Source organism: Anguilla anguilla, chromosome 3 (assembly GCF_013347855.1).
Source record: "Anguilla anguilla isolate fAngAng1 chromosome 3, fAngAng1.pri, whole genome shotgun sequence".
NCBI lineage: Eukaryota > Metazoa > Chordata > Actinopteri > Anguilliformes > Anguillidae > Anguilla > Anguilla anguilla.
The window spans coordinates 61,408,205-61,425,168 of NC_049203.1; the positions used below are offsets into that span (position 1 = coordinate 61,408,205).

Below are 16,964 nucleotides of genomic sequence, written 5' to 3' on the forward strand. Positions count from 1 at the left end.
TTCCCATGGCAACACGTCCCGCCTCCACCCAGGGTTCACCGACCCCGCGGTTCTATCTGCAGGGGCTTGGGATTGGAAATCCACTGACCTGCGGGCAAGTCCCGGCCCTCAATATGCAATATGCAAGGGCAGTGAGTTGTGAGGAGGGCAGAACCGAGCTGTCATTCGACTAAATTTAAGGCCCGGTCTGTGCAGTGGAACAGTGTGCGGGAGGTTGAGCGGGAGGTTGGTGGGAGGTTAGCGGGAGACCAGATGACCCGCTATTAATTTCCCAGCAGGCTTTTCATCACCGTGGCCCTCGGTCGCATGCCGTCCCCTCCTAAATCAGCAGACGAGTTCTGTCTGGTCTCTGCTGGGTGACCTCATTGCCGAGGGGACACTTGCGCCCTGTATGCTGAGGCAACCGTGGTTTTAATTCACAGACTCAAAATCTCATCAGCCCCCCACCCCCCCCACAAAAAAAGTTTTTTGTTTGTACAGTGATGCTGAAAGGAAAGATCCTGATTGTGGGGCCCAAGCAGGGAGTGGATAAATCAGTCTGCCTCGGTGACTCTGACTCTGCTTTTTCAACTCTCCGTCTCGTACCTGCAGACTGGCGGAGATGGAGAACCAGAACTGTTCCTTCTTCACCGACAGCCTGTCTCCAGACGAAAGCTTGTGAGTATATCAGCACCCCCACACACATCACCGGGACCTTCATTGCTGTCAAGGTCCTTTGCAGGAGCAGGACTGTGTGATTGCGTGTGTGTGTAGGGGGGGCAGGGGGGGGGGGCTGGGCTGGGGGAGGATTTTCGGTCTAATAAAAATCAGAGCGGTAGCGAAAAGGGACCCACAGTCAGTTCATTCAGGCGTTGTGTCCACTCCCCTTTCATCATTTAGCCGTCTGTGATTAAAGGGGCCGGCTGTGGGCTCTGATGAAGGAGACAGGAGCCTGTGCACTTATGAGGGGTGTGAGAATGCTGAATCAGGAATTGGATGAACGAATCAGTGAGTTTGTGAGTGTGAGTAATCAAGCCTGTGGGTGAGTGAGTGAGTGAGTGAGTGAGCGAGTGATTGAGTCAGCCAGTCAGTCAGAAAGTGAGAAAGCAAGTGAGTCCGTCAGTCATTCAGCTGTTGAATGAGTGACTGAGCAAGTGGGTATTCAAGTGAGTAATTTTGCTAGTGAGAAAGTGAGTGAATGAGTGAGTGAGTGCGTCACTAAATCCGTGAGTAAAGTCGAATGAGTAAGTCAACAAGTAGGCGAGTGAATGAGTAACTAATCAAAAGAGTAAGTCAATAAGTAGGTTACCAAGTGAGTAAGCAATCGAATGAGAAGAGTCAGTGAGTTCTTTCATAATATTCGATGTAGGAGGCTCTGTGCTACTGGTGTCAGTGTTGGTTTGTGTCAGTGAATCTGTGCTGCTGGTGTCAGTGTTGGTGTGTGTCAGTGAATCTGTGCTGCTGGTGTTAGTGTTGCTTTCTGTCAGTGCATCTGTGCTGCTGGTGTCAGTGTTACTTTTTGTCAGTGAGTCAGTTCTGCTGGTGTCAGCGTTGCTTCCTGTCAGTGAATCTGTGCTGCGGGTGTCAGTGTTGCTTCCTGTCAGTGCATCTGTTCTGCTGGTGTCAGTGTTATTTCCTGTCAGTGAATTTGTGCTGCTGGTGTCAGTATTGCTTCCTGTCAGTGAATCAGTAAATCGACTGCTGGTGGGAATGTGCCTCAGCGTGGCTGTGCTGCTGGTGGGAATGCAGCTGTGCTGCTGGTGGGAATGTGCCTCAGCATGGCTGTGCTGCTGGTGGGAATGTGCCTCAGCACAGCTGTGCTGCCGGTAGGAATGTGGCTCAGTGTGGCTGTGCTGCTGGTCGAAGTGTGCCTCAGCATGCCTGTGTTGCTGGTGGGAATGTAGCTGTGCTGCTGGTGGGAATGTGCCTCAGCGTGGCTGTGCTGCTGATGGGAATGTGCCTCAGCGTGGCTGTGCTGCTGATGGGAATGTGCCTCAGCGTGGCTGTGCTGCTGGTGGGAATGTGCCTCAGCGTGGCTGTGCTGCTGGTGGGAATGTGCCTCAGTGCGGCTGTGCTGCTGATGGGAATGTGCCTCAGTGTGGCTGTGCTGCTGGTGGGAAAGTGCCTCAGCGTGGCTGTGCTGCTGGTGGGAATGTGCCTCAGCGCGGCTGTGCTGCTGGTGGGAATGTGCCTCAGTGCGGCTGTGCTGCTGGTAGGAATGTGCCTCAGCGTGGCTGTGCTGCAGGTGGGAATGTGGCTCAGCTGTCTCCTCTGTGGGGACTCAGGGATGAAGATCAGTACCTCCTGCGTCACTCCAGCCCCGCCCTGGAGCCGGACTCCCTGGCCGGTCAGCACATGCTGGGCAACATCAACTGCGAGGACAAGGATGAGCTGCAGCGGACGCTGGCCAGGCTGGAGAATGAGAACAGGTCAGGCGCCTGCCCGTCACATTAACACTGGCCCCAGTGCCAGGGGCTGTCTGGCATGTCATCGGTGTTGAGTTTGTGTTTGGGGCTCAGATTGACATCGCAGTGGCACTCATTACCTTCGCTGCCACTGCTCCAGTAAGAGCCCTGCCATCGTCAGGGACTCAAATCTATAAAAATGCACTCACTGCCAGATACCCTGGATAAAGACATCTGATGCGCAAAGGAATGCTAAAATAAACAGTGTTCCTCACATACTCATAAAATTCATCGCCATATTTCCCGGGAGATTTTAGTTCTTGTTGCAATTATTTATTTATTTATTTTATTTTTTTGCGTACGAAGATTCTCAGACATGCCTCTGGTGTTTTTTCCCGTCTGAGAAGACAGCCTTCAAAAACTCATCGAGCGATTCTTTAGTTTTTATTGGATTGTGAATGATTGACTGCTTAATTAAGCGTAATTAGCATTCATCAAACCAGCCTTGATGAATGACCTAATTATTTAGTCGATTGACGCCTTTGTAATTCTAAGTGAATGATGAATGCATACATAGCCATTCTAAAAAATGAAAATACTTTTATTCTTCCTCCTTTGTTATTAATATTTGCCCTTTACTGCAAAGCCCATGGGCACATCATTATCTCAAGACCCTGGTCTGTTAAAGGAGTCTGTGAATGAGGAGGAAGAGGATTTGGCAGGAGTGATTCAGATGTGTGTCCAATGTGCATTTGAAAGAGTTCAACTATTGCTGGTGTAATTGTAAAATCCTGCAGTTCCTTGAATTTTTTCAAACAAAAACCAAAATGTATCATATGAAAAAAAGAATTTTGTTCAGAGTATAGGTGAAAATTGACATTCTTTTAAACACGCCGGTAATCTGCGGGGGTTTTTACTAAAGGGACACGTTAATTCACATAATTATTTCACACGGTTACGGAGTGACTTCCCGTGGTTGCTGAGACGCACCTGCTGCTGGTGTTTGCGATTCGGGTTCCCCGAGCTCAAGCAGATAAGGAATGAGGGATTATCAGACACTGGGAGGGTGAAGATAGGGCCACTCTCTGCATAAACAGAGCCGGAGGAGAGACCGAACACAGCGAGCATCTATAAATCAACATTGGGCCATCTGGCATGTGCTCAGTCCATCCAACCAAGCACATGCCCTCAGTTTTCTCCTCAAAATGAAAGTGCGGACTTCTCCAGTGAAGGGTTTTTCAGGCACCGGTTGGGCGTGTATATAATGACTGCGATGGAAAACTCATCCTGGTTAACCGTCATGGCCGCTCACGGAAAGGGTGCCGTTCCCGCAGGGTCCTGCAGGGGGAGTACCGGCGGCTGAAGTGGAAGCACGAGGAGGCGGCGGCGTCGCCGCAGCTTTCGGACGGGACGGACGGGGCGCTGGTGCTGGCCGCGGGCCACCAGGACGAGGAGCTGCTGGCGGAGGCGCGGGTCCTGAGGCAGCACAAGACCCGGCTGGAGACCCGCATGCAGATCCTGGAGGACCACAACAAGCAGCTGGAGTCCCAGCTCTTCAGGCTGAGGGAGCTGCTGCTGCAGGTGGGCCAGGGAGGGCGGGGAGAAGGGGGGGGGGGGAGGGAGGGAGAAAGGTGTGTGTGAGAGAGAGGGAGAGGGAGAGGAAGGCAGAGATGTGTGAGAGAGGAAAGGAGAGATGTGTGTGAGAGAGAGGAAGGGAGGTGGTGTGTGAGAGAAAGAGAGAGAGGGGGAGAGGTGTGTGTGTGAGAGAGAGAGGAAGGCAGAGATGTGTGAGAGAGAGAGGAAAGGAGAGATGTGTGTGAGAGAGAGGAAGGGAGGTAGTGTGTGAGAGAAAGAGAGAGAAAGGAAGAGGGAGAGGTGTGTGTGTGTGAGAGAGAGGAAGGCAGAGATGTGTGAGAGAGAGAGGAAGGGAGAGATGTGTGTGAGAGAGAGGAAGGGAGGTGGAATGTGAGAGAAATAGAGAGAAAGAGAGAGAGGGAGAGGTGTGTGAGAAAGAGAGAGGGGGGAGAGGAAGGGAGAGATGTGCGAGAGAGAGAGAGAGAGAGAAAGGAAGGGAGAAGTGTATGCGAGAGAGAGGTTTGGGGAAAAGAGGAAGGAGAAGAGGGTTGATGGTAGAAGTGAGGGAGGGGCAGAGTGAAAAGGAGAAGAGTAGGGAAAGGACTTTGTGTGTTATTTTCATGGACAGTGCTCTTCAGAACCTCCAGATTGATGGAGTATGTGCTTGTAGGTGTGCAGGCTCTGTCAGCGTGTTGTTGTTGTGTTCTGTGGAGGAAGCACAGGGAGATGGTTTTTCTCTTTCTCTGTCAACACAGCCTTTTCATCTCCAAAGGAAGAATATGCGTTCGAAATTTGTGGAACTAGGACTCAGTCCCCAGGCAATCTAAAGTTTTGTTGGAACCTGAGTTTTATTTTCCGGTTTTCTATCGCTGGTAAAATGTCATCAAAATGCTTTTGGAATGTGTTTTTCTTCCCCGTAGTCCCATCGGAATAGGCTGTACGGTGAACTGTTTTGTTTTTCTACCTTTCAGCCCAAAGATGATTCGGAAGGCAATGAATCCGCACCGTCCTCTCTGTCTTCGCCTGTGTCAGGCGGTGGCCACCGGGGGGAGCGGCAGAGCAAGGAGACCCCAGACACAGAGGACGCTGGTGAGAATGGGGTTGTGTGTGGGGTTGGGGTTGGGGTTGGGGCTGGGGTTGGGGCTGGGGGTGGTCAGGAACAGCAGCCGTCTGATGCAATGCAAGCGCTCGGGTAAGCTTTGAAACAGCAATGATATTCTGCATTCTGGTTTTGCGAGGATCCGCTGAAGGTCAAACAGACGTTTGCAGTTAAAAATGGAAACTGTTGGACCTTGACCCACTTGTACTTACACTTGTTCCTGCCTGCTTTGTTGAGCTGCTCAGCTGCAGGAGTACAGCGGTCTCACTCTCTTACTCTCTCTCTCTCTCTGTCCCTTCTCTCTGCAGGAGACGATGAAGAGGACGGGGGTCAGCAGGACACGGTGCTGCAGCTCCAGGAAGTGATTGAGCAGCTGAGGAACGTCTTCCCCTCCGAGCACGGTGAGATCGGAGGAAGGCCAAACTGTGCTCTCTGTGTCCGACCCTTAATGCACATTGTTATCGATTCTTTTTTTAATATTGTGATAATCGCATAAAATGTTGTTTGTTTAACGCACATCAACAGAGTATATTTGCAGCTGAGGTTATTTTCTTATCTGATTTGGTGGAGTATTCAGCAAATATAGCCTCTCAACTTCTCCTGTAATGTACCTTTGAACAATCAAGAAATAAAGTCGGTGTTTGCACTGCAGATCAGTGCCGGCAGTGCTGCGGTTACTTCAAACATTCTCAAAACGATCCTTTCATTCGTTTCTCCAGGTGCCCCGACTCTCATCTAAGCACTGGGCAGAGCACGGACTCCAGCCCGATGGCTGTTTACCCAGAGTGCACTGGGAGCGGGGCCTCCCCCCCCCGTCGCAGCTCAAGCGGAGATGTGCCTGGCGCGCGCCGGGTTTGAAGAGCATCCTGGGACGTTTTGCGCTGGCCTCCAGACAGCCCGCGCCGAAGGCCCGGTGTTTGCTCAGACACTGTGGACCGGCTCTGAAGCTCCGTGAAGGTGTGAAGCTGTGCCAGCACGGCGCGGCACAAAAGACCGTCCTTCGCCCTGGGACTTCAGCAGTGTGAAGGGGGGGGGGGGGGGGTGCTCCTAAATTCTGGGTTCGGCTTGTTTTTAAGGTCTCTTAACACTCTCGCGCTTTGGTGTGTGACCCTGTCCAGCCCGTGTGGACAGAGATGGGCGGGGCTTCTGGAGCCAGGGCTATGACAAACACACAGCCTTGTTTGCTGTTCACCGCTGAGGCACATCCAGCACTCGGATGACATCATTTATTTAAGACCACCGGAGTGGCCGGGAGCGCTTCCTGTTACCTCCTGAGGCCGCGTGTTACTTCTGTGACATAGCGTTTGCTGTCACAGTGACTGCAGACACCCTCACATGCATGCTTACATGCACATGCACACACACACACACACCCACATACACACAATGCACATGCAAAAACATACCTGCACACCCATAGCACACATACACTGCCAATCAGACATATAAACCAAACAACATGAGCTTGCACAAACATGCACAACCCCACAAACACATACAGACACACACACACACATACAGAAGTTTGTGTGGGAAAAGTAACTGCAATTTTGTGGTTCTTTGATTCCACAGGACTGCACGGAAGGGTTTCATAGCGATGATGGCTGAGTTTTAATCAGAAGAGCCACCCGATAGATGGGCCCCCCCTAGTAGGGGCGATGCCCCTCCATGCACAGAAGGGGGAGTGGCCCCAGGCCCCCAGGCCTCCGGGCTGCCATCCCAGAATTCCCCCACAGCAAGCCGGGCTGGGGGGGACAGGCAATGTAGGGTCAGATGACAGACTTGTGACAGAGCACAGTTTACATGCCTTAAACCCTGAGAGATCGCCATGGAAAGAGAAGCGGTGCATTTCACTGCTTTTCACTGCAGTGAGGTTTTTTTTAACTGCCAGTCTGCTGCCTCCTACCCCCCTACATCCATATGTGCAGGAGATGGAAGTGTGTGTCAGAGACACATCTCTCGTGCTTTTGCGCTTTCTCAATCAGGAAACAGGAACGGCGACGCGTGAGAGTTTAATCGCTCATTGTGATAAAGGGCAACATATGAAGTCAGTGGTTCTTTCTTCATTGTAACGAGGGCCAGTGAAACAGTGCCTCAGTAGAGATTGGAGCTGGCAACCTTGTTGGGGAGGGCCAGGTGAAGTCTGGTGAGGAGGGGGGGAGAGAGGAGAGGACAGACACAGTATTAGGGAAGGGAACAGGCTTTGATATTGGAGAGGGCGAGATGATGTCTCCAGGGCTGTACGTGTAAATATTCACTGTGATGTATTCACAAAGGGGGGGGGGGGGGGGGGGCGGGGGGGAAAGGCGTTCAGGAACATTTACATTTCAAAAGCGAACACAGTTACCACATTTTTCCTCCGGCGCTCGGCAAAGCCGTGCAGTGGCAGGGAAAAGAGTGCTGCCCTGGTTAAAGTGCTCCAGCCCTGTGGTCCAGCACAGATTTCAGTTCAAATCCCATCCCTTCAGGCGCAACGTTCACATCTCACTTCGCTCCACGCTGCTGCAGCTCCGACTGCGTGTTTTCATGCGGTCGCTAGGATACGGTCCCCATGGACGCCGCACTGCAGGCTGGAAGCTAGAAGGTGGGGCGACATTCATAATGGAGAAGCTGCAGATTACCATACAGGAGGAGGACATGAGGATAGGCAGCATATCCGCACAACTAACCTCGCAGCTGACCCCCAAGACAAAAATGGCATGTCATTAATATGCACCAAAATCAACATCCCTTACAATCGCCAAGGAAACAATCTTTTCAGATCTGGAGTACTGCAGATGTGGACCATGTGGCCTTAAAAAACACTACTTACACGTTATGTTGACTGATTCATGTATTTTATTACACTTTAACTGCATAGGGATAATTTACAGTACAGTGATTTGACTATGACTTATTTCTCATAGCACATTTGGTTAGAAATAAAATTATTTCAGCATTGCAATGACACAGCAGCTTTTCACCAAAGGAATCATCCCAGGTCATTCCAGGACACCAGACAGGAACAGTCAGTAGCTTCGGTAAAATTTCAGACTGGATTAGGAGTGGCCTGGCATGGGCAACAAGGTTTTAAAAAGCACCATAGTGTAGTTGAAAAAACAAACGCACACCAAAAAACGTGGGCAAGGTGCTGGGTCACAGGAACACATTGGGATCGGAAAAGAAAAGGCTCCCACACTCACTTGATGCTCCTAAAAATCACAAATAGGCCCTAATAAGTATTTATTTCACAATGAGAACGGTTAATGTATTGACCACATTGGTCTTCATCAGAAGGTTAATCGTTAACCGTTCTCATGGCAAAATAAGTGCTATTTATTTGTGTTTTTTGGAGCATTAATCAAGTGTGCAAGTCTTTTCTTTTGTAGTTTTAAAAAAGCACCATACCATTTCTTTTATTGCAGGGAACTGGTCAGATTTTTGCTAATCTGTGATTTTACCCCCCTATTTAATCCCTGCTTTGGACACACTTTAGTGGATGCCATCGAAACCATCGCACCACATATGTACAGCAAGTCATATAGGCGTCTACATATTCATATTATTTATTTATTCATCTATTTATCCTTTGGAATTCACTGAGATCCACATTAGAGACCGCGTGGATCAGCACATTTATGACCACATAACCATCACAGCTCTGCGCCACATCAATGAAGAAAATGAGCAAACAGAAGATGCTGCTATAGCGTGTCTCAGCTATGCCCGATCAGACCTAATTACGCTCGCTATTTCTACGTGTGGACGACAGGTAAACACATTATGGCTCAGGCTTTAATTGGCTTTGTGCCAGGCCTGCTAAGTTGTTTTCTCCGGTTCCGTGTGGAGGCGATGAAACGCTTAACCTCCTCTGGGTCTGCAGCAGAAAGCAGTTCCTGTCACTGGTTATATCCCTGCTTTCGCTTTATCACCTATTAGGGAAGCCTGTTCTGATGTTATTCCAATTTCATTATGGTTATTTTTATATTTTCACCCAGGAGTCTTCATGACATGGTCTAGAAGTAAATGTTTTTTTACGTTTTTCAAAATGTTGTTTTGATGAGAACATCACACACTTCCTGTGTTCCCTTATTTTTATGAGATGACTGTGAACAGAAGGCTTTTTAAAAATTAATGAGTCGTGGGCTCCTTTCTACGTACTGTGTACAGAAATAAATAAATTTGTATTTGTTATAAATGATGACTGCTTGCTTCCAGTATTTGGAAAAAGTTAAACCTGAACTGAATGATGGGAACAGTCATGGAGTCTACTCAGCATGTGTACTTCAAAGCTTCATTTCAGATTGGGGTCCTCAGGGGTTGACGTTGTTGGTGGTTGAATCAGTCGTACGAATCATTTTCTATACTCCACTTCCTCTATTTAAAGTATTTTTTTACTGCCTGTGGTACATTTTTCCACGTCAGTCATGTTCAGCTGTCACTGCATTCCCATTTTCTCCTTCATTATCCAGGCTCTGCACACCCGCCGGGCTCCCATTCGCCGGGTCTGCTGGCATGGCAACGTTCCCCGCGTATTCATTGGCCTCCCCTTTGTCGACGGCACCGTCATTGGCTGGCTGCTCTGCAGGAGCGTGTTCTGCAGCAGGCTCTGCCCCTGCCCCGGGGCTCTCTGTGCTGGTGGTCTCAGTCACACCGCTGATGTGGTCTAAACCGGGACTCGCTCTGTCCTCCCCGCCTCTGGCCGGACCTCCTGGCACCTCCTGCTCCTCCCTTTGGACCCCTGCCGTCTGCACCTCCTCGCCACTGAACACCTTCTCCTCCAGGGCCTCCTTGCCGTCTTTGTCTTCGAGTCCAGCGGCAGACTCTCGCTCCTGGGTGCCCTCCCCTGGTTCAACGCCCTGGCTCTTCTCTGACTTCCTTCCCTTGCTTCCTCCTCTGCTCTTCTTCTCCTTCGCGGCCGTCCAGTAGTTCTTCTTCTCCTGGACCTGCCTGGCCCTGATGGCCTCTCCCAGCTTCCTCAGCTCCTGGCGCACCACGGGCTTCAGTTTGGGGTCCAGCTTCGCCACTCGGCTGAAGTCCCTCCGGGCCTCTTCCTCCTGGTGGAGAGCGCAGTGCGCCCGCGCTCGCTGATACAGCGCTTTTAGGTTATCTGAGAGAGAGAGAGAGAGCGAGAGAGAGAGAGAGAGAGAGAGAGAGAGAGAGAGAGAGCTTTCTGATATATTATAGATTAAAGTAGCTTTTCAGTATTTTCAGTTTATCTTACCCTTTTAAAACTTTTTTAAACCAAATTTACTCCCCCCCCGTTATTCTTTCATCCCAAATGTGGAAAGCCCAGTTTTAAGCCTGTCCCTTTTGATGTAACGTGCTCTTTCAATTAGCTAAAATGCAGACTTGTACCCATCTTTTAGGAAAGGTTGCCACCCCCCACCCCTTCTTCTCACTCCACTATTACAGTGGACAACTGCACTTCGTGTACAGGTGGTCAAGACCTCAGGTGCTTGACTGACCAGGGGAGTCACTCTTGTGTAGTGAGAGGGACCATACCCTGCCAAATAACACTCCCCCCCCCCTCCCTGAGCAAGGCTAAGGAAATTTAGCGCCACTCAGTGAGACACATGGCCAACACCTGTGGGGCCTGTGAGGTGTGGTATTGACTCTTTACCTTGGAAAGCCAGAGGAAGCAGGTTTTAGCTGTTACTTAGCACCACCATCTTAACCAATTAGAAAAATTGATTTCACATTTTACCTCACCTGGCCTGGTTTCTTGGGACAGAATTGGTTGCCGATTTCAACACAAAACTAAACCCCAGCAAACCCTGTGAGGTCTCCTTGGACCACTGTGTTTTAGAGTAGTTGGCCCCCACTCAGGATTTCCTGTACCATCGGATAACATAAAAACTTGCTATATGTGATGGCAGTGAATAAGGTTATTTCCCTAAGCTGCCCTACTCCACACGCTGCTCCACATACAAGCCGTATCTCTGTGTACCTTTGTGTCTCTTCAGCAGCTTGCCGTTGATCTCCAGCACCTGCCTGTGCTCTCCCAGCTCCAGCATGCACTGGCTGAGGTTCAGACTGAGCGGCAGCCGCACTTTCTCCAGGGACTCCCAGTCCTCCCCCTTTTGCTTCACTTCCTGGAAGTGAGGGGAGGAGGGGGCAGAGATGGTTCTTTATAACATGATTGCCGCTTACGCTCCGCATTCCCTTTCAATGATTCATATGTGTTCTGGCATGGTGCAAGCCATTAACTGTTTTCAGGGCTTTTAACAGTTATTTTTAAACTAACAGTCACTGAAATGATTAACAATGGCAATATGTCAAACAGCCGGTGACAACCAAAGGTTATGCAGTCAGGCTGATTACTCATCAAACACTTAATATTTGAACAAGTATTACGTTTTTAAACTCACATGGGTTTGAAGGAAGTTTATGTATTCAAGGGCTTCCTTGTACTTCTCAACTGCCTCTGGGTATCGTTTTTCCTTGACGAGGAAATTGCCCTCGTCCTGGAGTAGTGGAATCAGCCTCAACATCTGCTGCCAGTCTTTACCCTCAGTCACTGGAGGCGCATTCCAATTGGTTCCTTGGCTGCCCGTGGACTCCTGATTGGCTGCCTCAGCTGCCAGTCCTTTGTCCTCGTCTGTATCGGCGGTGCTCTCTTCCTCTTTCTCCAGGGCAACGCTGCTCTCCTCTTCTTCCCCCTCCCCCTTTTTGCCTCCGCTCTTTGCCCCACCTTTGTCCTCCAGGATGCCCCAGTAGCTGTTCTTCTCCTCCCAGTACTTCTCCTTCATCCTCTCGGACAGGAGCTTGAGCTCTCTGTGCACCAGCGGGGCCAGCGTGACGTCCAGGTTGGCCACCATCAGGAAGTCCCTCCGAGCCTCCTTCTCGTTCCACACCGCCGCGTGGGCCTTGGCCCGCTTGTAGTAGGCCTTCACATTGCCTGCGGAGGGAGGGGAGAGAGATTAGAGTGAGGAGATAAGACGGAAATATTCATGGCTTAACTTTATCTCTGCTCTCTCCGACTCAGTTTTTTTTATCCCCCAATATTTTAATTTCTCCACAGCTTTGAATTCCCATCATCCCATTATTGTCAGTTCGGGGGAGCGGACAGGCCCTAATGTGTCACTCAGAAGCTGCTTCTTTCTCTGCTGTCCACCGGCTGACCTTCTCCAGTCCTTCCCTGGATTGGATAATTAGCCGAGACCCCGTGGGACATTTTACAGATCGCTTTGTCTCCTAGCCAAGTTTTCCTCTGAAATTAAGCTGAGATGAAGAGCAATAAAAATCAGCATTTTTGTCTCAATGCAGCAGCTACCGCTGCGTCCCCGAGTTTTGGCGACCGATGATAATTTGATGATGATAATGCAGTTTCCGTACTAAAAAAAGATTAAAACCACAGGTGTGTTTGTTTCCACGGCGCTGGAGCGGTAGCATGAAAACCGCGTGTAAAACTCCCGCTCCTCGGGAGTTAAACTGATCTCAGATTCCCTTTAGCATCCCTGTGGGTTCCTGTCCCTTTCCATTTAGCGTTCCTCTGACTCATCCGTTCCCTCGGCGCTCAAACGGCCCCTCACCGCGGCGCGTTGATTACGCCCAGACGGCTCCGAGAGCGCGGAGCGGGGCGAGGGCGAGGGCGAGATCTCACCGATAAAAAAGGGGGGGGGGCGAAGGAGGAGGAGACGCTCGCGGAAAGACGGGAGATGGGAACGGGAGACAAACAGTCGCGGGGACGGCACGGGGGAGATGATCTCGTCGGTGGGGCGAGATAAGAGGGGACAGGCGGCGGGGGGGCGGGGGGGGGGGGCCGCGCGGTTCGGCTAGCTGATTTGCGCGAGCCTTATTAGAGGCAGCTGCACGCTGACACTGACACGGTGCAGGGAGGCTCCGCCGCGGCGGCGCGCTCTGGCGGTAAACGGGGGCGGAGTGGCGTGAAGGGAGAGATGGATCAGAGTCTGACAGGCGGGGGGGGGGTGGGGCACGGCACGGGCAGCAAAGATCCATCAACTCAACGGCCATAAAGAAAAACGATGATGGCGTTTCTCCCCACGCGTGTCAGCGCTGCTGCAAAAGCAGGGGCCAGGGGCCGGCGCTGGGGCTGGGGCCGGGGCCGGGGCTGGGGCCGGGGCTGGGGCTGGGGCTGGGGCTGGAGGGGGAGGAACTCTCTGTGACTTTCACTACAGAGGAGAACTGAGATGGGGTTCAGATTATTTGGCTCGGTGTTGGTTAACACTGCGAGCTGCCTCCAAGGTGTGCCTGTGCTTGAGGAAGAGGGAAGGGAAAGGGGGGGTTAGTGGGAGAGTAGGGAGAGGTTAGGGGGATTGAGGCGAGTGGGGGGAGGGAGGGAGGGAGAGAGGAGGGGTGTTAGGGGGAGTGTGTGTGTGTGTGTGTGTGGGGGTGGGGGGGGGTTGGAGGAGAGGAGGGGTTAGGGAGACAGGAGGCCGGCCACCTTTGTGCTTCTCCAGCAGCTCGGTGGTCTGCTCCAGCACGGTGTAGTACTCCTGCAGCTCCAGCATGCACTGGCAGTAGTTGAGCACCAGGGGGGTGATGAGGCGCTCCAGGTTAATGTAGTCCTCATGGCCGGGCATCTCCTGCGCAGAGACAACGTGAGATCTCGGGTGAGACGGTCGGGCTGGACTGCGCTGGTCAGGAGCTCTGCGCTCTCTTTCTTTCTACTCAGCCTCCATTTTCATCCTTTCATCCACTGCTTTCTGCCTTCCCTCTTTTATTTGACAACCTATCCTCTCTCCTCCCTGCTTCACCTTATCCTCACCTCCTCGCTATTCTTCCGCCTCTGTTCTCTCCTTCGATCATCTCTACACCTTCAACACTCCCCCTTATGCTCTCCTCTTATACCTCCTCCCTTCATTCCCTTCCCAATTTCTATACCTCCGCCCATCTATCCTCTCATCTCTACACAGCCCTCTCCCCAATGCACTTCCTGTCACCCCTCACTCCCCCCCTCTCCTTACTCCACCTCTTCTCCTCTCCTCCCCCCCCCCCCCCCCCCGTCCTCACCCTAGACTGCACGGTCTTCAGCAGCAGCACGGCCTCCTGGTACTTGGAGGCGGCCTCGCGGAAGCGGGCCTGCTTGACCAGGGCGTTCCCCTGCAGGTGCAGAGAGGGCACGGCCTGCAGCTTCTCGTCCTTCTCCATCATCCACGACTCGCGCTTGTAGGAGAAGGGGTCCCCTACCTGGGGGGAGGGCGGAGAGAGCCGGGGTCAGGGGAGCACAGCCGGGGGGGGGAGATGGTGGAGGGTGTATAGGATGGGTCAGAGTTGGACATGTCATTTTGTAATCCATATTTTCATTCTTTAAAAAATGTCAATTATACATTACAATGATGCTGTAATTTTAGTCATTAATGGGTAACTAATTATTGTGCACATGCTTGTGTGTGTCTGTGCCTGTGTGGAACTGTGTGCCTAAGTGTGCTTGTGAGTGTATGGTTCTATATGCATGCGTGTGTTTGTTTGTGTATTTTAGTCTTACATTTAGACTTAAAATCTTATTTTTGTTACTTTTTTGGAAAATAAGACAAAAGGATTGCCAGTGAGATGAGAGTCTGACGCATTTGCCAGTGGGGTACGGCAATTTCACTTGTTTTAAGCACAAAGTAACTTAAAACAAGCTAATATTTTCTACTTGAGCAAACAAAAAAATCTTAAGATACAAGATTTTAAATTTCATTATAAGACTGTCTGTATGTGTGCATGCGTGAAATGTGTCTCTGTGACGGTGCGCTGCCGCCCTACTGAAATGAGCTCCATGATGAAGATGAGAGGCTGGGGCTCCTTCATGATCTCGTCCAGCTCGGGGAAGCCGGTGGAGTGGTAGTGGAACAGGTTCCCCATGCCGCAGGTGTGCCTCTGCCCCTCCAGGGGGTCCCTGCCCTGCTCCGCCAGCCGGATGCCCTTCGCCACCATGGGGTACAGGCCCGTGTGCTGCAGGGAGGGGGGCCGAGGGGGGTGGGGGGAGGAGGGAGGAGGGAGAATGGGTTAACACAGGGCTACCCAGCCCTGTTCCAGGAGATTTACTGTCCTGTAGGTTTTCACTCCAATGCTGGCAAAGCACAACCTCATTCAACGGCCAGAGATCTCCTTGAGCTGTTAATTAGTTGAGTCAGGTGCGCAAGATTAGGGTTGAAATGGAAACCTACAGGATCATAGATCTCCAGGAACAGTATTGGGCAGCCCTAGTTTAATACAAGGGAGGACAAGGACTGATTTGCAACCCTTAGTCTCTGGGTGGCACCATTATAAGTATCTAGCTGCAACCCTCACCTACTTTTGCTGCTTTTTAGTCTACTACAAGTTGCAGAATTGTGTAATTTATCCTTTTCCTTAATTTTTCATGTGTAAGACTGATAATAAAAGAGGAAATGGAGGCAGCCTTTTTAACTAGCTTTTTGACGGAGGGCACAGGGGATTACCACGTGCATGGAAATTAAGGTCTGTGATCACTATGAAATCACAATTTGTGGCACCACAAGCATTTGCACGACTTATACAGAGGCTCTGAAAACAGGCAGCAGGATTTTCTGGCTGGGCTGGGGCTGGAGCTTACCGCAGCGTCACACCAGAATTCGGCGACTTCTCCGATCCTCATGGAGGTGAGCAGGACTTCCCACACCTCCAGCTTGAACATCTTCCCCACAAAGATCTCCACGGGCTGCTTGTTTTTACGGCTGTCGTCAATCACCGTCCTCTCAAAGTTATCTTTAAGAGTCTGGTAGTGGAACACCAGCTTTGTGGAGAGAGAGAGAGAGAGAGGGAGATGGAGAGAGAGCCTGAATAGGAACTTTTTTGTTATTCAGAGTTTACAATATAAACGGGAGATGGAAGGTAATGCCTTTCCAGAACCTTCCGACTGCAAAAAGCCCTCCTTCCTCACACACGCGCCCATCTAGCTAAGTGGTATTTCCGTGCGAGTGCTGAAATGAGTCATTTCACTGTCCGTTAGGAGCGTGGGGAGATGTAAGAACATCGACAGAATGGGGGCACAAACAGAGGGGCCACTCTCAGCTAGTGAATGGGGAGATCGTTGCCATTGTTGTGGAAAAGTTTAGTCATCGCCAAACCTGGGGCCATATGGCTGGATGTGGCAGGGGGGGGAGAGATAATAATAATTAAAAAGTCACCTTCCGCAGACAACCACCAGAAAGCTTCCGCTGCCACACATGAACAGACAAATCTCACGAGCCCGTAATGAAAGCTTCAGGTATCGATGCTGAAATGTGCACTTGCATTTACAACACAATGAAGCACTCAAAATGAGAAAGTGTGCTTCGGCTGTCGCAACAAAATAACCGCAGTTATGTGCATCAGAGCAGACAGGTCTGCGCCATTACCTTTGTCCCTGGTGGGAAGTGGGGCATCGGGCCCTGACCGCCGTGGAGGATCTTCTTCTTGACCCCTGGATGTTTCAGCAGGTACATTTCCTCCATTCTTCCAGATATCGCTTCTCCGCCTCGAGTCCTAAACGCGGAGTTCCTCCGGGAGCAGCCGAGGGGGTGGCGGAGGGGTCAGTAGCCCGAGTCGCGGTCGTTTGCGTGGGTCTCCCGCGCTCTTAATTAGCAGCCTGTTGGTCGGGGGATAGCCGGCAACCCGGAGCCGTGGTGCAGCCCGCCTGCTCTCTGACAGATGGCTGGATTATCGGGAACCGAGGACGGCCGCTATAATCCGTTTCGGCTAATCTCCCGACTCCGCCCCCTCCAACCCCCCCGACAATCTTCGGATTAATCCTCCGGAAAAAGAGGAAGAGGTGGCCTGGCTGGTAGAATGCGCGTGCCAGATCACGCTCGTCTCGAGGCTTTCGCTCCGTAATTTATGATCAAACCTTACAGGAGCAGGGAGGCTCACAGGTTTACAGTGACCGTTACAGTAAAGATGCCCAACGGGACATTTCCCCATCCCCATAAAAAGAGCTGCAGCAACAAATGTTATGAAATCATGACACAAAATGGACA

At 51.2% G+C, this 16,964-nt stretch overlaps 2 protein-coding genes across 4 annotated transcripts in view; one reads left to right on the forward strand and one right to left on the reverse strand.

Moving 5' to 3' along the window:
• Nucleotides 1-7,352, forward strand: part of drp2 (dystrophin related protein 2) — an 88,980-nt gene extending 81,628 nt beyond the window's left edge. For 2 of the 3 annotated variants that reach the window (XM_035409234.1, XM_035409235.1), the window contains 6 exons: nt 592-657; nt 2,265-2,408; nt 3,719-3,965; nt 4,931-5,048; nt 5,367-5,459; nt 5,778-7,352. In XM_035409234.1, coding sequence (XP_035265125.1) covers nt 592-657; nt 2,265-2,408; nt 3,719-3,965; nt 4,931-5,048; nt 5,367-5,459; nt 5,778-5,797 — 688 coding nt within the window. In that variant the 3' untranslated portion in view covers nt 5,798-7,352. The remainder of the gene's footprint in view (nt 1-591; nt 658-2,264; nt 2,409-3,718; nt 3,966-4,930; nt 5,049-5,366; nt 5,460-5,777) is intronic. The other variant, XM_035409236.1, reaches the window with a different exon arrangement.
• Nucleotides 7,353-7,599: 247 nt separating this feature from the next.
• LOC118223099 (aryl-hydrocarbon-interacting protein-like 1) lies at nt 7,600-16,922 on the reverse strand. Its single transcript, XM_035409237.1, has 8 exons — nt 16,347-16,922; nt 15,563-15,742; nt 14,752-14,940; nt 14,014-14,190; nt 13,445-13,586; nt 11,409-11,938; nt 10,988-11,132; nt 7,600-10,147 (listed from the first exon to the last, which is right to left on the reverse strand). The coding sequence occupies exons 1-8, from the start codon at nt 16,440-16,442 to the stop codon at nt 9,459-9,461; spliced, it is 2,148 nt and encodes a 715-aa protein (XP_035265128.1). The 5' UTR covers nt 16,443-16,922; the 3' UTR covers nt 7,600-9,458.
• Nucleotides 16,923-16,964: the final 42 nt, after the last annotated feature.